We start from the raw sequence: 22,554 nt of genomic DNA on the forward strand, positions 1-22,554 counted from the left end.
AGAAGGCAATAACAGCGTCTTATTAGAAAATGAAAGTGTTTTTACACTGTGTTTGTACGTAAACGTGTTGTTGGACAGTCCATAAACCAATATAGGACCTTAAAAATCACAAAATGTTTACTCTTTAAACCGATGTCACACTTGAATTTTTGTTCCATTGACTTCAATTCATACGCATGCGAATGAGGCAGACCTGAAACGCAAGCCAGTCTAAAAATATTTTGGATGCTCAAAGTCTAATTGGAGCATGCAAATATTTGTCACATAAAGCTGCGAATATGGATAAGGAAACTAGTTGAAAGAATGGAGGAGGGTCACGCCCTGAGAAGAGAAAGGTCACGCCGTGACGAGTCCAACTGGTCGCACCTCTGATGCGAATTTGCATGATCATTTGCCAAGTTAAAGATGTTATTGATGTTTACAATAGCTGGGTTTCCATCCAAAGTTTCAAATGTAGCTTATGCGCAAAATTTAAATATAGCTTAAAATATTTGTGAATAAGCACTGTTTCCAGCCATCTAGTCAGCCGTCACTTCCTTATAAATTGCCATTGAATATCAGTAAGAAAAGTAAGAGAAGCCCCTAAATATAATAATTTATACGATTACGAAACACAATATATGCAGTGCTTTTGTGGATGCCTGCTGTTTGGGAAACACAGTCCTAAGAGGCAATTACAGAAATACTTTGACGACTTTGCTCGGGCATTTAAGAATGATCATAAGTACTGATCTTTGTAACAAGATCAGTACTCCGGATACTCAGGTTACGCCGTCTCATAGCAGTTACGTTTTAATAACGTTAATATTCTGTCTTACTTGCTTTCACCCAAACAAAATAAATATAAGAGAAAAACAAACGTCTATCCCTATGTGATCACACCTCGCAAATAAGGTCATCAGACACAAAAACTAAATCTCAGACACGAGGTTCCTATCACAGAGACCCGACATTTAAAGATCGCATCATTAAGGACAAACAGGACATTTTGCTTTCTGATACCAGAGTCCCTTCTATTTCAAGACTAATAACACAACTATGTATTTGCGTGTATAAATGAATATTTATGTCGACTTGTTGCGTAAAGACTGATATTTTTATAACAGTATTTTTTGAAGGTCAGCAATGTCTGTCTTTATGAAGGTGTTACACTACACCGGTAACTGGGATATTAAAAACAATGATTATTAAAAATATTTTACCATGTGCTTTCACTTCTGTATACAACCAAGCTGTCTTTATGTGCTTCCTACACTGCCATTTTACATTGGGACAGTGCCATGGATTTTGCCACAGTGTGTAGAATAAACTGAAGGCCTTCGTTGGGCAGCGACTGAAGTGCCGCCATCTGCTGGCAAGAAGCAAGAGTTGGACAATGGACAGAAAGGGCTTTTATTACTTAACTCAGTTTGTATTTTACAAACAGGTTTGTAGAATAAACTGATGTTGACTGATGTATTGTAGGAGACAAAATACTTAGAATGACCTTTGTGATACAGTAACCGCAGCTCATCTTAAACACTTCATCAACGCTTTGTCGTCATTGCAATCGCGTCGAACGGACAAGCTTCTGAGGCAGATCTAAAACAACCCCTTGGCCATGATTAGTAGCTACAAGCCAAGAAATCAAATCACAGCACACATGTAATATCAACAGCACCAATACATCCACCATTTAGTGGCCAAGTGGGACCATTAACCTAGAAATGGCGGCTACATCCAACGAACAAAACAAAAGGAAAACAAAGTATAACCAATGACCCAAACAAATACTTCAAGACACAATTAACAAAGTTCAAATACTAGAAATTTCACAACATTCAAGTAATGGGAAAAACAGTGGTCAACAAAACAAACTCAGATGGCACTTTACAGTTCTTCCATCCAAGAGCTACCTTTACAATTCTTCACTTCAAGAGATACCATGTCACCAAGCAGAAACTGCCAGATCACGGAGTTGCCGCAGCTGGTCTGCGGAATTTGCTACGGCACGATCATCGTCCTTACAGACCGGCAGTAAACGAGCAAGCGAGTATCAAACACACATAACAAAAAAAACTAACTAAAAACAAAAAGAAAAATGCCAAACTCAGTGAAGAGCTTCTAGCGAGTGTCGCGCTAGACAGCCATGTATGCGCTCCTAACCACGGCCTGCCGTCTGCACTTTTCTCCGGGCTCAAGCGGAACCTGCGTAGGACGCACTTTGCCGTGATGTCATCCGCTGAGTCCAACCCACTACATATACATTAACATACATTTCACTATGAAATCGGACAGACGACGTATTTGTAAATGTTTCGGGAAGGTCCGTTTTACGTGAAATGTAAGCATAGGCCTATCTGTGTGTGTATATATATATATATATATATATATATGTATTTTTGGTATTGCGTTGTTTCTTATTGCATTTTGTTTCTCAGTTTTATGCACTTGATTGTTTTCATAGTGCGTTTGTTAAAACTCGTCGCATATTGTCATCTTGTTAATATTGTCGATATTTTATTTTCAACGTGTTTTTTCCCTGAAGCTTTCGTGGAAAGTAAAGGAGAACACACGCGTAGCGTCAACTTTGCACTTAGCTCGTGTGCAGAAAATAAAAAATGATAACATGGGCAGGAAAGGAAACAAAGACATTTAAACGACACGCGAACAAGACGTTAATTATTTCAAATATACAAAAATATATTACAACAAGGATTGACAAGTAACTCATGAATTACACACAAGTCACCCTGTCAGGGAACACAGACAAAGAATCACACAAAGAAAGATGAAGTTGCGTCTCTCTGATCCAGCGCTGATCTCCTCCAGACTGAACCGCTCCAGATCTCATCACAGTTTCACAGTTCTTCACTTCTGTTTCATTCCCTTCAGCCCACTTCTCATAACACACAATCTCTCCATTCACCCAGAACCAAATGTCCAGTGTGCAGGAGTGACGTAACCCTAGCCAGACCTCAGCAGTAGACGCATGTTGAACCACTGCCTTCAGCCTTTTCTGAATCTCATCTGAATCAACTGAAACCAGATCAACGTGATTCTGTCTGCAGTGTATCAGAGCTTCAGTCCAACTCAGATTCTGTTTGATCAATATCATCTTATCTGCACACAGAACAAACCACCATCTGATACTGAGCATCAAAACAGCCAGAACAAACATACAGGAACATGCTGTAGATGAACTGAGACCAATCTAACAGTGAAACTGTTCATTAAATACTTTACTTACACCTTCATGACACACAAAGGTAAGAGAATGATGACAGCCTGCATCATTCCATTGTCTTTCCTTCATTCTGACCTCTGTACAATCTTCATTATTATTATTATTCTTATTATTCGGTTCACTCGAGTTCCAGTTTCTGAAGCCGGAGTCACTTTTATCTGACCACTCCCACGAGTCACTGAACAGACCAATCCAGACAGAAGTCTCAGTGTTATTAATGACCATCTGAATCTCTTCATTCTGGTTTCTCACTCTGGTCAGATCAGTATGATGCTGTCTGCAGAAACTCTGAGCGTCTCTCCATGTTCTCTGAGAAGTTTCTTTGACGTTTATTTTGCTGATCCCTTTTTAAAGAAAAATATATAAACATTTGAATTCTTGCAATGACAATTTCAATGTGAATCTTTAGAGACACTATTTTCCTCTGAAGATCTTGAGTTACTGCAGTGTGTGTTTGATCATATTCTCTCACTCAGTCATTCAGTTTACATTAAACAATAACTTTGACTTTATCACACAAATGTAGTTACATACAGAGTATCAACACAAAGATAATTTTCATCATTTCATTTAAAAGAGTCACACAGAGAATAAACAGATGTAAGACACACATCATGTAGTTTACTGAATAGTGTTTATCTTTCTCAACAGTGATTTATTGTTGTTGTTTAGCTGAAATATACTTTTTGATTGTTGTGATTTTTGAAAGCTACACTCACCATTGAAACAGATGAACGTTGATATCTGATCACAGTTCTGATGATGCCATTCTCCATTTCTCATAAATACGCAATTGTCGTTGCCATTTTGTTCATTTGCCCAGTTTGGATTGTTCGCAGGATCACCCAGAGACCACTTCCATTTATAAGCACCTGTATTCTTCAGTCCAATCCAGACACTTATATAAAGTAAATTATCATGACTATGAACAACACTGAAACCAATCCACACCATAAAACCAGACTTTGCCCAAACAGAAATTAAGCCTGAAGTTTCCACTTAAACCATTTTTTTTTCACTTTCAGAAAGTAATATTTCTATACGGCTGCCTGCGTATAGCAACTGTGATATCACATGTCAAGACACATCACACGTTTAAGAATATTATTGTCTTGTGATACTGTTATTATCATCATCATGTCATCACATGGGTGATTAAAAATTTGAAGGTCTGAGTTGACATTTTTATCACAGTGTTTTTGCATAACCTTGCATTTCCAGTCTGTCTCATTTGCATGTCTCATTGACATTTGCAATGAACGAGAAGTCTAGTGTGATTCATTGCTGTTCTGTACACATTTTTATTGTTACATTTTTAATATGAATTAGATATAGCTGGCACTTTCTGACGCCATTTTGCTTTTTTGGTGCCGTTTCCATGGTGAATTGTAATAGCTGAGCTCCATTGATCATGGCTTGTCATAGTTGTGGTGCAAGCGCTTAACTCAAGGTAAAGTCTACCCAGAGTTGATAGAATTACTCAAATCAGCTGTTCTGTAACCAAAAACTCAAGTAAATTAACTCTGAGTTCAATGTATAACCTAGATTTGGTTGAACCTACTTATTGTCTATATGTTCAGGTGTAAATGTATTTTTATAACTTAATACGACCCCATTTCTGCAAGATCACGCTTCGTGTTATTGTTTTGGTTTAACTGTGTATTTCTGTTTGTGTTATTATATTGAAGGAAAACAGTCTAGATCAGTGTATGTCGGCAGCTGAAGAATGGCTAACAGACCCTGAACAACCGTCCCTCAACTCCTGTGACATCAGAGAAGTGTCCATCCAGAACTCTCACAAATCTCAGCAGAAGTAGACCATCAGGGTTTTTCTCGCCTACTGTTTTTGCATACTGAGGTTTCAGACATACTATTCATGACTCATGTTTATTTTCACTCACTATATAGTGTGGAAGTTTGCGCTTTTAGATGCAGGGTTGGAGGAAATGTTGCTGTTAATTACTTTCTCATGATAATGAATAAACGTTCTTAAAATAATGACATAGTGCAACAAGAATGACTCAAAATAATGACTGTTTTTACAAACCAATAGCAAGTTTATTTTTATTAAAGTATAACCAACATAATGTAAATGTAAATAATGGCTGGAATACACAACAAGGTGGATCTGTTAAAGACGGACAGGAAGCCTCTGGGTGGCGCGTGTGCTTCAACACGGCCACAATAACTCCTATAAATAAGACTTCACGAGACTCTCGATGATGTTTTTATCATTCGAGTCATTTTCAGGCGCCTGTTAAACACACAGAAGACGCGAGAAAGATTTTCACCAAATATTCAACACAAAAATAACAAGAAAAACCTTCGCGGCTTCATCCAGTAACTCGCGCTGCTCGAAGATTTGACCGTAAAGTGACAAATGAAACGATTAATCAGCGTGTCATTTAGCTTCCAGACGGAGCTCTGCGCCTCAGCTCGGTGTTCACATTGTTTTTATCGCACACACGGGCTTTATGAGTCCGCTTTTGTTGTAAATGTTAGAGGAGAAAACACACGAGTCAACGGCTCCTGGAAGCACACAGACGCTGAACTGTTCAGTTGAGTCTGTACGGTTCTCATGTGCTGTATAACACTGCAGCGCCGCGCTCGGTCGCTCATCGCTCCTGATCTACTACAGATTGTGTGACATCACTTATCCGAAGAGAAGAATGACAGAAACCGCTCCAGCTGCCGCCGCGCCGCCGGCCAAATCACCCAAGAAGAAATCTGCTGCTAAAGCCAAGACCGCCGGACCAAGCGTGGGCGAACTCATCGTCAAAGCCGTGTCTGCTTCCAAGGAGAGGAGCGGCGTGTCTCTCGCCGCCCTGAAGAAAGCTCTCGCTGCCGGCGGCTACGACGTGGAGAAGAACAACTCCCGCGTCAAGATCGCCATCAAGAGTCTGGTGACTAAAGAAACTCTGGTCCAGGTCAAAGGAACCGGCGCTTCAGGATCATTCAAACTCAACAAGAAACAAGCCGAGACAAAGAAGCCCGCGACGAAAGCCGCTGCCAAAGCGAAGAAGCCCGCAGCCAAGAAACCCGCTGCTGCTGCCAAGAAACCTAAGGCTGCACCGGCAAAGAAGACCGCCGCAAAGAAATCTCCTAAGAAGGCGAAGAAGCCAGTTGCTGCCGCCGCTAAAAAGACAACGAAGAGCCCCAAGAAGGCGAAGAAGCCAGCGGCACCCAAGAAAGTAGCCAAGAGTCCCAAGAAAGCTGCTAAAAGCCCGAAGAAGGCGAAGGTTGCCAAACCCAAGACGACGAAGCCTAAAGCAGCTAAACCCAAGAAGGCCGCCCCGAAGAAGAAGTGAAGTCTGACTTTACATTAAAAAAGGCTCTTTTAAGAGCCACCCACCAGCCCACTAAAGACATATTTTGATATTATCATAGTTGTGTTCTTAACAAATGATTATGAAAACGATGAACTTAATTATGAAGGTAATAATCGCCAAAGCATTTAATTCAGAATCAGCGCAACAACTGAAGTTGTGTTGTCTGTATAAATATATATTATAGCCGATATCATTTAAACTAATGCGCGTGAAGTGGCGAAAGGCAACGTGAGGAAAAACTAAAGGCTTGATGCGGCGCCGCACGATCCGACAGGCGGATGACATCAAAGTACCGCGAGAGCGAATTTACATATCATAAATAAGTTTGCTTTCGTATCGCTCTCGCGGTATTTTGATGTCATCCGCCTGTCGGCTCTTCCAGTCGAATAAGCCTAAAGGGGAGAATGGGCGGGGCTTGGCGTTTGGAGGGAAGTTCAGTGATTGGTTTGAACTTTTCCCAGAGTCCAACCAATAGGCGAACGAAAGATCCGTATAAATACTGGAACTCACGACCTCCATGTCAAACATTGTTTGTGTTGCTGTGATCATTACACTCTTACAAAGGAATCATGAGCGGCAGAGGCAAAACCGGCGGCAAAGCGAGAGCCAAGGCCAAAACTAGGTCATCCAGAGCGGGTCTTCAGTTCCCCGTTGGCCGTGTTCACAGGCTTCTTCGCAAAGGTAACTACGCTCACCGCGTCGGTGCAGGAGCTCCAGTTTATCTCGCAGCTGTGCTCGAGTATCTGACCGCTGAGATCCTGGAGTTGGCTGGAAACGCCGCTCGGGACAATAAGAAGAGCAGAATCATTCCTCGCCATCTGCAGCTGGCGGTGCGTAACGACGAGGAGTTGAACAAACTGCTGGGTGGAGTGACCATCGCTCAGGGTGGCGTGTTGCCCAACATCCAGGCGGTGTTACTGCCCAAGAAGACCGACAAACCCGCTAAGACCAAGTAAACGACTTTCTCCCGAATCATTGAAAAGGCTCTTTTAAGAGCCACCCACTTGAACCAAAAGGGAGCGATTTCATCCTCTATATGAACAAATATAAAGCGATGTACAACATTGCGCATGTGTTGGATAACCAGGTTATGTCGAAGACGGATCTTCAGTATTCTGAGTTTGGCAGTGACTGGTCTGAGTGTTATAAACTAACGTTAGTGGTGTTTTTCTTTAACTGCGTTTTATTACAATTTACCTCTCGCACACAATGAAACGAAACTAGATGAGGTTAAAGTTTGTGAACAAAATGTATGTTGGCCTGAGAAAGTCTGGTGTAAAAGTTTGAATTGTGTAGAGTTGTACACTGTGAAAAGTGGACAGTTTAAAAGACAGACAGACAGACGAGTAGATAAATAGTTTGTTTAAAAGTTAATAATTGTAAAGATGGATGGATAAATAGATAGAGATTGGTGCATTTAGCAGACACGTTTTTCCAAAGCGACGAAACAATTCTTTTTTTTAAAGAAAAGAGATCGAAAGGAAAAAGAGCTTAGTGTTATAGATAAATAATTAGATAAAAAGATAAGTAGGTAGACGGACAGAAAGAAAGACAGATTTGCATTTAGTCATTAAGCAGACGCATTTATCCAAAGCAACATTTTAAATGTTTTTTAAAAAATATTCCAAAGCGACAAAATTATTATATTTTTAAAGAAAAGAGAAAGAAAGAAAAAAGAGGTTAGTGGTATAGATAAAAAGATAAAGAGATAAAAAGATAAGTTGGTAGATAGGTATGTAGAGATGAATGCAGAGAGTGAGTGAATGTTTATGTTTGAAAGTTGTCAGTTGACATTTGGAACATAAACATCTTCCCTGAACATTCCGTCAATGTAAGTCAATGGGACTTTTTGGAGAGTTTGATCGGCATTTTTAGGAAAACCGTAAGTCCAATCCCTTAGAAAAGATATAGCAACTCGAGTGAGACCAGACTGAAGATGTGTGGGAAGTTTAGTGGCTGTAGCTAGAAGGCTCTAGGAGGAGCTACAGTCAGAAAATTTGAGTAAGAAGAAGAACAATACGTTTATTTAGCATATCAGCATTACTCAAGCCAACATAATAAAACCTCTTTGTTAGAAGAGCAAATGTGTGATTTCTCCGTAAAGTCGCGAGTTCATCACAAGTAAACATCAGAGGATTTAATGCGACAAATGTAAACAAAAGGTTTCGAGCGGGAACCGGTTCGTTTAAACAACGTGAAACGCACAGCCATTGGTCAGTTGTATGCGTAGACGTCACATATTATCCAATCACGTGCCAGCTCACCGTCACCACCCTCTGATGTCACGGTGGACTAGTCTTTATAATCAGCCGCAGAGCGCGTTTCATTCAGTATCTGACAGAGAAGAGTCGCAACTGTAGTCATGGCGAGAACTAAGCAGACCGCTCGTAAGTCCACCGGTGGCAAAGCCCCGAGAAAGCAGCTCGCTACTAAAGCCGCCCGCAAGAGCGCACCAGCCACCGGCGGCGTGAAGAAGCCTCATCGTTACAGGCCCGGTACAGTGGCGCTGAGAGAAATCCGCCGCTATCAGAAGTCCACCGAGCTGCTGATTCGCAAGCTGCCTTTCCAGCGTCTGGTGAGAGAAATCGCTCAGGACTTCAAGACCGATCTGCGCTTCCAGAGCTCCGCCGTCATGGCCCTGCAGGAGGCCAGCGAGGCTTATTTGGTCGGGCTTTTTGAGGACACAAACCTGTGTGCCATCCACGCCAAGAGAGTCACCATCATGCCCAAAGACATTCAGCTGGCCCGCCGCATCCGTGGTGAACGCGCTTAAACTAATTTCTGCATCCCACAGATAAACCCCAAAGGCTCTTTTAAGAGCCACGTTAATTCTACTGAACGAGATACTTTCCCTTAAAAACAGTATTTTCTGCACAAGTCTTGATAAGTGGATGTTAAAATCAGTATTGTGAAGCAATTAGAAAAACGCGTGAGAGCAAATGACGGACAAGACGAGACGCAACACCCGCAATATGTGTCTAATCTCCTGCGGTGTTTAGACCGCCGCTGCAGACATACAGGGCCGGTGTCACGGACGAGATTTAAGGCGAGTCCCAGACTAAAATGAATGTGTGACCGGTCTTAACTCGATATGACTTTCCCAGAAATATCTTCAAATGTATCAGTGCCTTTGTCTCAAGTTGCACAGCAATCATGTATTCAAAGCATTTTCATGAAATCGTCATACAATATCTTAATTAAATTATAATCCTGGTTTAAATTGAGACGTGTCTGTGAGTCTGTTGGTTGGTCACGTGTGAGTTTGAAATAAATGAACATTCTTGACTGAAAGTTACGGACACGAGGCTGCGCCTTAATTATTCCACTCGCCCAAAACACACTCTTTACGTTCTCGCGAGAGTCACAAAACGAGCGCCATTGTGTCTGTGTACTTACGTTGTTGGCTCCTCCTTTGTTTCTGTGTGTCTCCATTAGGTTCTGTAAGCAAAAGTAAATCACCGTGTCAGAGCCGTAATCTACATTCGTAACGCTGCAGTCGAAATAATCATGTCTGGAAGAGGTAAAGGCGGTAAAGGGCTTGGGAAAGGAGGCGCTAAGCGTCATCGCAAAGTTTTGCGCGATAACATCCAGGGAATCACTAAACCCGCCATCCGTCGTCTCGCTCGCCGTGGTGGTGTTAAGCGCATCTCCGGTTTGATCTACGAGGAGACTCGCGGTGTGCTGAAGGTGTTTCTGGAGAACGTCATCCGCGACGCCGTTACCTACACCGAACACGCCAAGAGAAAGACCGTCACTGCTATGGATGTCGTCTATGCGCTGAAGCGTCAGGGACGCACTCTGTACGGGTTCGGAGGTTAAGACTCGTCTGTTCGACAAACTCAACGGCTCTTTTAAGAGCCACCCATGTTCTCAAACAAAGAGTCGATGTCGTTCTGCTTGTTAATTGTCACCAGTGAAGTTGAGACCGTATGTGGGTAAAATTATTCAATAATCCATTCGGAATTGTGTTTGAGTAAAAATACAGTAAATTATGATGCATTCAGTACGTTTTTTTGACCACGACGGAGGTTCGCTTCATGCTAGATTATTGGATTATAGGATACGCGGCCCTGTGCACGCTACGGCGTTTGTTCTATGCACGAGTAAAACAGTGATCCTAATTACGGTTATGTACCATGTCCATTGAGTGTGTTTATCAATTTGACTAAATATTCATTTCAAGCAATGCTAACTTTATTAAAAGATAAATATCACCTATTATAAAATTGGTCAAGTTCTTACATTTATTTGGCAAAAATGCAAATTAGGCCTAAATTTTGCAGTTTTTTGTGTTGTCCAATTTCATATATTTCAAGTTTTCTCTTCAAAATGAACACACACCTGTGTGCCATCCACGCCAAGAGAGTCACCATAATGCCCAAAGACATTCAGCTGGGCCGCCGCATCCGTGGAGAACGCGCTTACACTCCTGGTAGAAGAAGACATGTTTGTGTATATTTTATTTTCAGCATTATTTGTTCAAAATAATCATTAAAACACGATAAAAGTGTTTTTTTAAAACTATTTGAATCCTTAATAAACATAAAATGAATCACTTTCTGTGTCCGAGAAATCTGTCACTTATGTTTCCCATTAATATAAAGAGAGATTGCTCTGTCAAAAAGATAGACAGATATCAGAAAAGTATTCGAAAGAGTTTACAGAAGGCTACTAAAGTCTCCTTTGAGTGTTCGCTGTTGATTGCCAAGGCAAAAAAGTCGCATAATCAAACCCCTGCCTTCATTAAAATAGTGGACGGACTGTGGCCCGCAAGCAGCTGTTAAATCTGTACATCTTACATAGGTTCAAAAGGGGCGCTAACCAGACCCTCGAGCACTATTGCTAAGTCCCATGACGGAACAGTCCGTCTAGAAGGAGGCATTAGCCGCCTCGCTCCACGAATAAAGCGGGCGACTAAAGGGTGTTTTCCCACAGAAACCCCACCAATCAGGGCATGGCAAGCCGAAATAGCGGCCACATAAACCCTGAGAGTACCGAGCTTTGTCCCTGAGGACAGTTTCTCTTGCAGAAACTCCAGCACTGAAACAATCTGGCAGTGAATTGGGTCTGCATGGTGTACCATGCACCATCTTTCAAAACCGCTCCATCTAAGGGCGTAGCTCCTTCTAGTGGAGGGAGCCCTAGCACTTAAAATAATCTCTATTACATCAGGCGGAAGCCCTGAACCTCTCAGCTGGTGCCCTTCAGGGGCCAGACATGGAGGTTCCACAGCTCGGATGGGGATGAAACACCGTCCCCTGTGCCTGAGACAAAAGATCTCTCCTGACTGGGATCGCCCATGGCGTGTCATCAAGGAGGGATATTAGGTCGGAAAACCAAATTCTGGTTGGCCAACGGGGAGCTATCAATAAGAGGCGACACCCCTGTTGACGGACCTTCGCTAGGACTCCCGGGAGCAGAGCTATCGGAGGATATGCGTAAAGACGCAGTCTGGGCCACGTGTGGGCCATCGCGTCCAGACCCAGGGGAGCTGGATGACTCAGAGAGAAGTAGAGGGGACATTGTGCTGTCTCATGTGTAGCAAAGAGTATCGTAGCAAAGTATCGTAAAATCTTTCCCAGATTTGTCTCACTATCTCGGGGTGGAGTTTCCATTCCCCGTTCGTCACAGCTTGTCTGGACAGAAAGTCTGCTCCCACATTCATATGCCCCGGGATGTGAATCGCTCTGAGGGACAGGAATTTGCCCTCTGCCCAGGGCAGGATCTGCTGGGCCAATTTGTTCAGGTGGCGCGACCGCAGCCCACCCTGGTGATTTATGTACGAGACTACTGAAGTGTTGTCCACCCGCACTAGGACATGGTAGCCTCGTAACTGCCGGAGGAAGTACTTCAGGGCCAGAAATACAGCCATCATTTCGAGGCAATTGATGTGCGAATCGAGAAGATGACCTCTCCAGATCCCTTGGGCTGGACGGCCATCTAAAACCGCACCCCAACCTATGAGGGAAGCATCTGTCGTTAACATCCTGCGACGACAACACGGACCGAGAGTGGGACCTAGAGTCAGAAACCGAGGTCTGAACCACATAGAAAGGGTGCGAAGCCCCTGGCGCGTCACCCTTATTTGCCTCTGGGGGTTGGCCCTTGGAAGAAACCCCCTGGCTCTGAGCCACAACTGAAACGGTCTCATATGCAGGAGGCCCAGAGGTATTACTGTGGAAGCCGCCGCCATGAGACCTAGGACTCTTTGAAAGTGATGATTTGTCACTCTCTGGCCTAACCTGATGCTCCTCAGGGTGCTCTGAATGGATTCGACACGTGCAGGTGACAGTTGTGCCTGCATTGCGATCGAGTCCCATATAACCCCCAGATACGTTGCATTCTGTGTAGGGGAAAGAACGCTCTTTTTGACGTTGAGTCTTAACCCGAGGGTCTCGAGATGAACTAGGACGACATCCCGATGTCGAAGCGCTAGCTCCCGAGACTGAGCTAAAATCAGCCAAAACTGCATACCCCCTAACACTGAGTAGTTGCGCCCCCTGCCTCCACTGATAACCAGAGGCAGCGCATCTGGACTTCCGGTGGACTAAAACGCGCTTGTTCATAAAAATACTTTTTTTCGTTTTGGTTTTATTTTCTATTTATTTTCGGCATTTAATCAAATATTGAGGAAAACAAACCAAAATTAGTTTTTGGGTTTGTTTTTTTATGATCATGAATACGACGGAATATGTACAAATGTATCGGTTTATTCGTTTTTCAGTTTTGAAAACAAAACGATTAACGAATTATCCGAAGGTACACGGACCATTAACATGCCACTTTAGCATTTAGACATTTTCCAAACGGTTGCTCTGCCTCTTACGTCTTAACGCTTTTGATTCGAATGCGCTGGGGAGGCGGCCAGATGCTTTGCGAACGTTCATCAAGTGTTGGTAAACGGCAACGGTCTGCTTTGCCGATTGAGAAACGTGATCGGGAAACTGTTTGCCAGAATATACCCTGACCCTGTGGTCGTTTCATCCAGCTGTATAGCAAATTGGACTTCTCTAGCTTTTCGTGCAAGTGTTTTGCAGTTTTCTGCCATTCATCAATTCTGTCTTTAACAGTGTTGTTAGAAAGTGGGACAGATTTAACAGCTGCTTGCGGGCCACAGTCCGTCCACTATTTTAATGAAGGCAGGGGTTTGATTATGCGACTTTTTTGCCTTGGCAATCAACAGCGAACACTCAAAGGAGACTTTAGTAGCCTTCTGTAAACTCTTTCGAATACTTTTCTGATATCTGTCTATCTTTTTGACAGAGCAATCTCTCTTTATATTAATGGGAAACATAAGTGACAGATTTCTCGGACACAGAAAGTGATTCATTTTATGTTTATTAAGGATTCAAATAGTTTTAAAAAAACACTTTTATCGTGTTTTAATGATTATTTTGAACAAATAATGCTGAAAATAAAATATACACAAACATGTCTTCTTCTACCAGGAGTGTAAGCGCGTTCTCCACGGATGCGGCGGCCCAGCTGAATGTCTTTGGGCATTATGGTGACTCTCTTGGCGTGGATGGCACACAGGTGTGTGTTCATTTTGAAGAGAAAACTTGAAATATATGAAATTGGACAACACAAAAAACTGCAAAATTTAGGCCTAATTTGCATTTTTGCCAAATAAATGTAAGAACTTGACCAATTTTATAATAGGTGATATTTATCTTTTAATAAAGTTAGCATTGCTTGAAATGAATATTTAGTCAAATTGATAAACACACTCAATGGACATGGTACATAACCGTAATTAGGATCACTGTTTTACTCGTGCATAGAACAAACGCCGTAGCGTGCACAGGGCCGCGTATCCTATAATCCAATAATCTAGCATGAAGCGAACCTCCGTCGTGGTCAAAAAAACGTACTGAATGCATCATAATTTACTGTATTTTTACTCAAACACAATTCCGAATGGATTATTGAATAATTTTACCCACATACGGTCTCAACTTCACTGGTGACAATTAACAAGCAGAACGACATCGACTCTTTGTTTGAGAACATGGGTGGCTCTTAAAAGAGCCGTTGAGTTTGTCGAACAGACGAGTCTTAACCTCCGAACCCGTACAGAGTGCGTCCCTGACGCTTCAGCGCATAGACGACATCCATAGCAGTGACGGTCTTTCTCTTGGCGTGTTCGGTGTAGGTAACGGCGTCGCGGATGACGTTCTCCAGAAACACCTTCAGCACACCGCGAGTCTCCTCGTAGATCAAACCGGAGATGCGCTTAACACCACCACGGCGAGCGAGACGACGGATGGCGGGTTTAGTGATTCCCTGGATGTTATCGCGCAAAACTTTGCGATGACGCTTAGCGCCTCCTTTCCCAAGCCCTTTACCGCCTTTACCTCTTCCAGACATGATTATTTCGACTGCAGCGTTACGAATGTAGATTACGGCTCTGACACGGTGATTTACTTTTGCTTACAGAACCTAATGGAGACACACAGAAACAAAGGAGGAGCCAACAACGTAAGTACACAGACACAATGGCGCTCGTTTTGTGACTCTCGCGAGAACGTAAAGAGTGTGTTTTGGGCGAGTGGAATAATTAAGGCGCAGCCTCGTGTCCGTAACTTTCAGTCAAGAATGTTCATTTATTTCAAACTCACACGTGACCAACCAACAGACTCACAGACACGTCTCAATTTAAACCAGGATTATAATTTAATTAAGATATTGTATGACGATTTCATGAAAATGCTTTGAATACATGATTGCTGTGCAACTTGAGACAAAGGCACTGATACATTTGAAGATATTTCTGGGAAAGTCATATCGAGTTAAGACCGGTCACACATTCATTTTAGTCTGGGACTCGCCTTAAATCTCGTCCGTGACACCGGCCCTGTATGTCTGCAGCGGCGGTCTAAACACCGCAGGAGATTAGACACATATTGCGGGTGTTGCGTCTCGTCTTGTCCGTCATTTGCTCTCACGCGTTTTTCTAATTGCTTCACAATACTGATTTTAACATCCACTTATCAAGACTTGTGCAGAAAATACTGTTTTTAAGGGAAAGTATCTCGTTCAGTAGAATTAACGTGGCTCTTAAAAGAGCCTTTGGGGTTTATCTGTGGGATGCAGAAATTAGTTTAAGCGCGTTCACCACGGATGCGGCGGGCCAGCTGAATGTCTTTGGGCATGATGGTGACTCTCTTGGCGTGGATGGCACACAGGTTTGTGTCCTCAAAAAGCCCGACCAAATAAGCCTCGCTGGCCTCCTGCAGGGCCATGACGGCGGAGCTCTGGAAGCGCAGATCGGTCTTGAAGTCCTGAGCGATTTCTCTCACCAGACGCTGGAAAGGCAGCTTGCGAATCAGCAGCTCGGTGGACTTCTGATAGCGGCGGATTTCTCTCAGCGCCACTGTACCGGGCCTGTAACGATGAGGCTTCTTCACGCCGCCGGTGGCTGGTGCGCTCTTGCGGGCGGCTTTAGTAGCGAGCTGCTTTCTCGGGGCTTTGCCACCGGTGGACTTACGAGCGGTCTGCTTAGTTCTCGCCATGACTACAGTTGCGACTCTTCTCTGTCAGATACTGAATGAAACGCGCTCTGCGGCTGATTATAAAGACTAGTCCACCGTGACATCAGAGGGTGGTGACGGTGAGCTGGCACGTGATTGGATAATATGTGACGTCTACGCATACAACTGACCAATGGCTGTGCGTTTCACGTTGTTTAAACGAACCGGTTCCCGCTCGAAACCTTTTGTTTACATTTGTCGCATTAAATCCTCTGATGTTTACTTGTGATGAACTCGCGACTTTACGGAGAAATCACACATTTGCTCTTCTAACAAAGAGGTTTTATTATGTTGGCTTGAGTAATGCTGATATGCTAAATAAACGTATTGTTCTTCTTCTTACTCAAATTTTCTGACTGTAGCTCCTCCTAGAGCCTTCTAGCTACAGCCACTAAACTTCCCACACATCTTCAGTCTGGTCTCACTCGAGTTGCTATATCTTTTCTAAGGGATTGGACTTACGGTTTTCCTAAAAATGCCGATCAAACTCTCCAAAAAGTCCCATTGACTTACATTGACGGAATGTTCAGGGAAGATGTTTATGTTCCAAATTTCAACTGACAACTTTCAAACATAAACATTCACTCACTCTCTGCATTCATCTCTACATACCTATCTACCAACTTATCTTTTTATCTCTTTATCTTTTTATCTATACCACTAACCTCTTTTTTCTTTCTTTCTCTTTTCTTTAAAAATATAATAATTTTGTCGCTTTGGAATATTTTTTAAAAAACATTTAAAATGTTGCTTTGGATAAATGCGTCTGCTTAATGACTAAATGCAAATCTGTCTTTCTTTCTGTCCGTCTACCTACTTATCTTTTTATCTAATTATTTATCTATAACACTAAGCTCTTTTTCCTTTCGATCTCTTTTCTTTAAAAAAAAGAATTGTTTCGTCGCTTTGGAAAAACGTGTCTGCTAAATGCACCAATCTCTATCTATTTATCCATCCATCTTTACAATTATTAACTTTTAAACAAACTATTTATCTACTCGTCTGTCTGTCTGTCTTTTAAACTGTCCACTTTTCACAGTGTACAACTCTACACAATTCAAACTTTTACACCAGACTTTCTCAGGCCAACATACATTTTGTTCACAAACTTTAACCTCATCTAGTTTCGTTTCATTGTGTGCGAGAGGTAAATTGTAATAAAACGCAGTTAAAGAAAAACACCACTAACGTTAGTTTATAACACTCAGACCAGTCACTGCCAAACTCAGAATACTGAAGATCCGTCTTCGACATAACCTGGTTATCCAACACATGCGCAATGTTGTACATCGCTTTATATTTGTTCATATAGAGGATGAAATCGCTCCCTTTTGGTTCAAGTGGGTGGCTCTTAAAAGAGCCTTTTCAATGATTCGGGAGAAAGTCGTTTACTTGGTCTTAGCGGGTTTGTCGGTCTTCTTGGGCAGTAACACCGCCTGGATGTTGGGCAACACGCCACCCTGAGCGATGGTCACTCCACCCAGCAGTTTGTTCAACTCCTCGTCGTTACGCACCGCCAGCTGCAGATGGCGAGGAATGATTCTGCTCTTCTTATTGTCCCGAGCGGCGTTTCCAGCCAACTCCAGGATCTCAGCGGTCAGATACTCGAGCACAGCTGCGAGATAAACTGGAGCTCCTGCACCGACGCGGTGAGCGTAGTTACCTTTGCGAAGAAGCCTGTGAACACGGCCAACGGGGAACTGAAGACCCGCTCTGGATGACCTAGTTTTGGCCTTGGCTCTCGCTTTGCCGCCGGTTTTGCCTCTGCCGCTCATGATTCCTTTGTAAGAGTGTAATGATCACAGCAACACAAACAATGTTTGACATGGAGGTCGTGAGTTCCAGTATTTATACGGATCTTTCGTTCGCCTATTGGTTGGACTCTGGGAAAAGTTCAAACCAATCACTGAACTTCCCTCCAAACGCCAAGCCCCGCCCATTCTCCCCTTTAGGCTTATTCGACTGGAAGAGCCGACAGGCGGATGACATCAAAATACCGCGAGAGCGATACGAAAGCAAACTTATTTATGATATGTAAATTCGCTCTCGCGGTACTTTGATGTCATCCGCCTGTCGGATCGTGCGGCGCCGCATCAAGCCTTTAGTTTTTCCTCACGTTGCCTTTCGCCACTTCACGCGCATTAGTTTAAATGATATCGGCTATAATATATATTTATACAGACAACACAACTTCAGTTGTTGCGCTGATTCTGAATTAAATGCTTTGGCGATTATTACCTTCATAATTAAGTTCATCGTTTTCATAATCATTTGTTAAGAACACAACTATGATAATATCAAAATATGTCTTTAGTGGGCTGGTGGGTGGCTCTTAAAAGAGCCTTTTTTAATGTAAAGTCAGACTTCACTTCTTCTTCGGGGCGGCCTTCTTGGGTTTAGCTGCTTTAGGCTTCGTCGTCTTGGGTTTGGCAACCTTCGCCTTCTTCGGGCTTTTAGCAGCTTTCTTGGGACTCTTGGCTACTTTCTTGGGTGCCGCTGGCTTCTTCGCCTTCTTGGGGCTCTTCGTTGTCTTTTTAGCGGCGGCAGCAACTGGCTTCTTCGCCTTCTTAGGAGATTTCTTTGCGGCGGTCTTCTTTGCCGGTGCAGCCTTAGGTTTCTTGGCAGCAGCAGCGGGTTTCTTGGCTGCGGGCTTCTTCGCTTTGGCAGCGGCTTTCGTCGCGGGCTTCTTTGTCTCGGCTTGTTTCTTGTTGAGTTTGAATGATCCTGAAGCGCCGGTTCCTTTGACCTGGACCAGAGTTTCTTTAGTCACCAGACTCTTGATGGCGATCTTGACGCGGGAGTTGTTCTTCTCCACGTCGTAGCCGCCGGCAGCGAGAGCTTTCTTCAGGGCGGCGAGAGACACGCCGCTCCTCTCCTTGGAAGCAGACACGGCTTTGACGATGAGTTCGCCCACGCTTGGTCCGGCGGTCTTGGCTTTAGCAGCAGATTTCTTCTTGGGTGATTTGGCCGGCGGCGCGGCGGCAGCTGGAGCGGTTTCTGTCATTCTTCTCTTCGGATAAGTGATGTCACACAATCTGTAGTAGATCAGGAGCGATGAGCGACCGAGCGCGGCGCTGCAGTGTTATACAGCACATGAGAACCGTACAGACTCAACTGAACAGTTCAGCGTCTGTGTGCTTCCAGGAGCCGTTGACTCGTGTGTTTTCTCCTCTAACATTTACAACAAAAGCGGACTCATAAAGCCCGTGTGTGCGATAAAAACAATGTGAACACCGAGCTGAGGCGCAGAGCTCCGTCTGGAAGCTAAATGACACGCTGATTAATCGTTTCATTTGTCACTTTACGGTCAAATCTTCGAGCAGCGCGAGTTACTGGATGAAGCCGCGAAGGTTTTTCTTGTTATTTTTGTGTTGAATATTTGGTGAAAATCTTTCTCGCGTCTTCTGTGTGTTTAACAGGCGCCTGAAAATGACTCGAATGATAAAAACATCATTGAGAGTCTCGTGAAGTCTTATTTATAGGAGTTATTGTGGCCGTGTTGAAGCACACGCGCCACCCAGAGGCTTCCTGTCCGTCTTTAACAGATCCACCTTGTTGTGTATTCCAGCCATTATTTACATTTACATTATGTTGGTTATACTTTAATAAAAATAAACTTGCTATTGGTTTGTAAAAACAGTCATTATTTTGAGTCATTCTTGTTGCACTATGTCATTATTTTAAGAACGTTTATTCATTATCATGGGAGAGTAATTAACAGCAACATTTCCTCCAACCCTGCATCTAAAAGCGCAAACTTCCACACTATATAGTGAGTGAAAATAAACATGAGTCATGAATAGTATGTCTGAAACCTCAGTATGCAAAAACAGTAGGCGAGAAAAACCCTGATGGTCTACTTCTGCTTCTGCTGAGATTTGTGAGAGTTCTGGATGGACACTTCTCTGATGTCACAGGAGTTGAGGGACGGTTGTTCAGGGTCTGTTAGCCATTCTTCAGCTGCCGACATACACTGATCTAGACTGTTTTCCTTCAATATAATAACACAAACAGAAATACACAGTTAAACCAAAACAATAACACGAAGCGTGATCTTGCAGAAATGGGGTCGTATTAAGTTATAAAAATACATTTACACCTGAACATATAGACAATAAGTAGGTTCAACCAAATCTAGGTTATACATTGAACTCAGAGTTAATTTACTTGAGTTTTTGGTTACAGAACAGCTGATTTGAGTAATTCTATCAACTCTGGGTAGACTTTACCTTGAGTTAAGCGCTTGCACCACAACTATGACAAGCCATGATCAATGGAGCTCAGCTATTACAATTCACCATGGAAACGGCACCAAAAAAGCAAAATGGCGTCAGAAAGTGCCAGCTATATCTAATTCATATTAAAAATGCAACAATAAAAATGTGTACAGAACAGCAATGAATCACACTAGACTTCTCGTTCATTGCAAATGTCAATGAGACATGCAAATGAGACAGACTGGAAATGCAAGGTTATGCAAAAACACTGTGATAAAAATGTCAACTCAGACCTTCAAATTTTTAATCACCCATGTGATGACATGATGATGATAATAACAGTATCACAAGACAATAATATTCTTAAACGTGTGATGTGTCTTGACATGTGATATCACAGTTGCTATACGCAGGCAGCCGTATAGAAATATTACTTTCTGAAAGTGAAAAAATAAATGGTTTAAGTGGAAACTTCAGGCTTAATTTCTGTTTGGGCAAAGTCTGGTTTTATGGTGTGGATTGGTTTCAGTGTTGTTCATAGTCATGATAATTTACTTTATATAAGTGTCTGGATTGGACTGAAGAATACAGGTGTTTATAAATGGAAGTGGTCTCTGGGTGATCCTGCGAACAATCCAAACTGGGCAAATGAACAAAATGGCAACGACAATTGCGTATTTATGAGAAATGGAGAATGGCATCATCAGAACTGTGATCAGATATCAACGTTCATCTGTTTCAATGGTGAGTGTAGCTTTCAAAAATCACAACAATCAAAAAGTATATTTCAGCTAAACAACAACAATAAATCACTGTTGAGAAAGATAAACACTATTCAGTAAACTACATGATGTGTGTCTTAGATCCGTTTATTCTCTGTACTACTCTTTTAAATGAAATGATGAAAATGATCTTTGTGTTGATACTGTGTATGTAAATACATTTGTGTGATAAAGTCAAAGTTATTGTTTAATGTAAACTGAATGACTGAGTGAGAGAAAATGATCAAACACGCACTGCAGTAACTCAAGATCTTCAGAGGAAAATAGTGTCTCTAAAGATTCACATTCAAATTTTCATTGCAAGAATTCAAATGTATATATATTTTTCTTTAAAAAGGGACCACCAAAATAAACGTCAAAGAAACTTCTCAGAGAACATGGAGAGACGCTCAGAGTTTCTGCAGACAGCATCATACTGATCTGACCAGAGTGAGAAACCAGAATGAGAATGAAGAGATTCAAACAATAACAATAATGAAGATTATACAGAGGTCAGAATGATGAAGAGACAATGGAATGATGCGGACTGTCATCATTCTCTTCCCATTGTGTGTCATGAATGTGTAAGTAAAGTATTTAATGAAAGTTTAATGAAACTGTTTCATTGTTAAATTGGTCTCAGTTCATCTACAGCATGTTCCTGTATGTTGCATAATACAGCAATTTATCTAAACAGTAAATAACTGTAATTTCTAATGCATTGTGGGAATTTTGTGTGACATCAAACACTAAGTTCAGTGATTTACTGTATTTCCCCTAACGGTCTTTGGCGGTCTTTAAACACAACGTAATTATTTTGCTCATTTCTGAGGGACAGCATAGGCTTTGCTCTCTATGTTTTGAAAAAGGAACCCCACCGCAGAACGGAGAAGGTTTTACCGGGGAAGTCTATTTGAGTTGCACAGTTCCTGAACTGAAGCTGAAAATTGTAACGGTGTGTTTTCAGCGGAGCTAAGAGAGACTGTGACTTTTAAATTAATATGTTATATCTGAGAGAACCGCATGTTTCCGACGGAGCTGAGAGATTTTTAAGAGAACCGGTAACTTCCAGTTTACAATTTGTCTTCCCCTGCTGCCCCTGTCGACAGGTGGAGGTACTTCATTGTTTGTGCTTTAACACTTTCTTAAACATTAATTTGTACAGGTCGCAATTGCAAATTGATCCCTTACACCTGTAAAAGGTCAAATAAATTCAGAATCGAGGTTGGAAAAAAATTAAACACATAAACGACATTTCCAGTCAAGTGCATAAATCAAAGAAATGTAAAAATGTTCACCTAAGTGCATAAAATAATTCAATATATTTTACATATAATACTGTATAATCGGTTCGGAGTTTCAAAGTAATTTACATGTCATTTTCTAAACCTTTAATGGAATCAAGAATCTGTTATAAACCCTACCCGCTTTGGAGTAAAACAATAGCCTGTTTGATATAATTCACTCACATCTAGGCTATTATGATTC

General features: G+C 42.3%; 9 protein-coding genes across 9 annotated transcripts; 4 read left to right on the forward strand and 5 right to left on the reverse strand.

Moving 5' to 3' along the window:
* Nucleotides 1-2,716: 2,716 nt before the first annotated feature.
* On the reverse strand, nt 2,717-5,012 carry LOC306890868 (C-type mannose receptor 2-like; the record flags this gene model as incomplete). The annotated part of the gene is made up of 4 exons (XM_079450885.1): nt 2,717-3,102; nt 3,232-3,570; nt 3,946-4,124; nt 4,966-5,012. 4 exons carry the CDS (start codon nt 5,010-5,012, stop codon nt 2,717-2,719), a joined length of 951 nt encoding a protein of 316 aa, XP_079307011.1.
* An 883-nt stretch (nt 5,013-5,895) lies between these two features.
* LOC306890629 (histone H1-like) lies at nt 5,896-6,534 on the forward strand (the record flags this gene model as incomplete). Its single annotated transcript, XM_079450489.1, has 1 exon — nt 5,896-6,534. One exon carries the CDS (start codon nt 5,896-5,898, stop codon nt 6,532-6,534), a length of 639 nt encoding a protein of 212 aa, XP_079306615.1.
* A 590-nt stretch (nt 6,535-7,124) lies between these two features.
* On the forward strand, nt 7,125-7,511 carry LOC306890636 (histone H2A-like; the record flags this gene model as incomplete). Its single annotated transcript, XM_079450496.1, has 1 exon — nt 7,125-7,511. The coding sequence occupies one exon, from the start codon at nt 7,125-7,127 to the stop codon at nt 7,509-7,511; it is 387 nt and encodes a 128-aa protein (XP_079306622.1).
* Nucleotides 7,512-8,890: 1,379 nt separating this feature from the next.
* On the forward strand, nt 8,891-10,020 carry LOC306890632 (histone H3.2). The gene has a single exon (XM_079450492.1). The coding sequence runs from the start codon at nt 8,918-8,920 to the stop codon at nt 9,326-9,328; it is 411 nt and encodes a 136-aa protein (XP_079306618.1). The 5' UTR covers nt 8,891-8,917; the 3' UTR covers nt 9,329-10,020.
* A 42-nt stretch (nt 10,021-10,062) lies between these two features.
* On the forward strand, nt 10,063-10,374 carry LOC306890641 (histone H4; the record flags this gene model as incomplete). Its single annotated transcript, XM_079450501.1, has 1 exon — nt 10,063-10,374. One exon carries the CDS (start codon nt 10,063-10,065, stop codon nt 10,372-10,374), a length of 312 nt encoding a protein of 103 aa, XP_079306627.1.
* A 4,239-nt stretch (nt 10,375-14,613) lies between these two features.
* LOC306890642 (histone H4) lies at nt 14,614-14,925 on the reverse strand (the record flags this gene model as incomplete). Its single annotated transcript, XM_079450502.1, has 1 exon — nt 14,614-14,925. One exon carries the CDS (start codon nt 14,923-14,925, stop codon nt 14,614-14,616), a length of 312 nt encoding a protein of 103 aa, XP_079306628.1.
* A 42-nt stretch (nt 14,926-14,967) lies between these two features.
* On the reverse strand, nt 14,968-16,097 carry LOC306890633 (histone H3.2). The gene has a single exon (XM_079450493.1). The coding sequence runs from the start codon at nt 16,068-16,070 to the stop codon at nt 15,660-15,662; it is 411 nt and encodes a 136-aa protein (XP_079306619.1). The 5' UTR covers nt 16,071-16,097; the 3' UTR covers nt 14,968-15,659.
* A 1,379-nt stretch (nt 16,098-17,476) lies between these two features.
* Nucleotides 17,477-17,863, reverse strand: LOC306890637 (histone H2A-like; the record flags this gene model as incomplete). Its single annotated transcript, XM_079450497.1, has 1 exon — nt 17,477-17,863. The coding sequence occupies one exon, from the start codon at nt 17,861-17,863 to the stop codon at nt 17,477-17,479; it is 387 nt and encodes a 128-aa protein (XP_079306623.1).
* Nucleotides 17,864-18,453: 590 nt separating this feature from the next.
* LOC306890630 (histone H1-like) lies at nt 18,454-19,092 on the reverse strand (the record flags this gene model as incomplete). The annotated part of the gene is made up of 1 exon (XM_079450490.1): nt 18,454-19,092. One exon carries the CDS (start codon nt 19,090-19,092, stop codon nt 18,454-18,456), a length of 639 nt encoding a protein of 212 aa, XP_079306616.1.
* Between the last annotated feature and the right edge of the window lie 3,462 nt (nt 19,093-22,554).

This window comes from Barbatula barbatula (assembly GCF_947034865.1).
Source record: "Barbatula barbatula genome assembly, chromosome: 25".
In the NCBI taxonomy this organism is placed as follows: domain Eukaryota; kingdom Metazoa; phylum Chordata; class Actinopteri; order Cypriniformes; family Nemacheilidae; genus Barbatula; species Barbatula barbatula.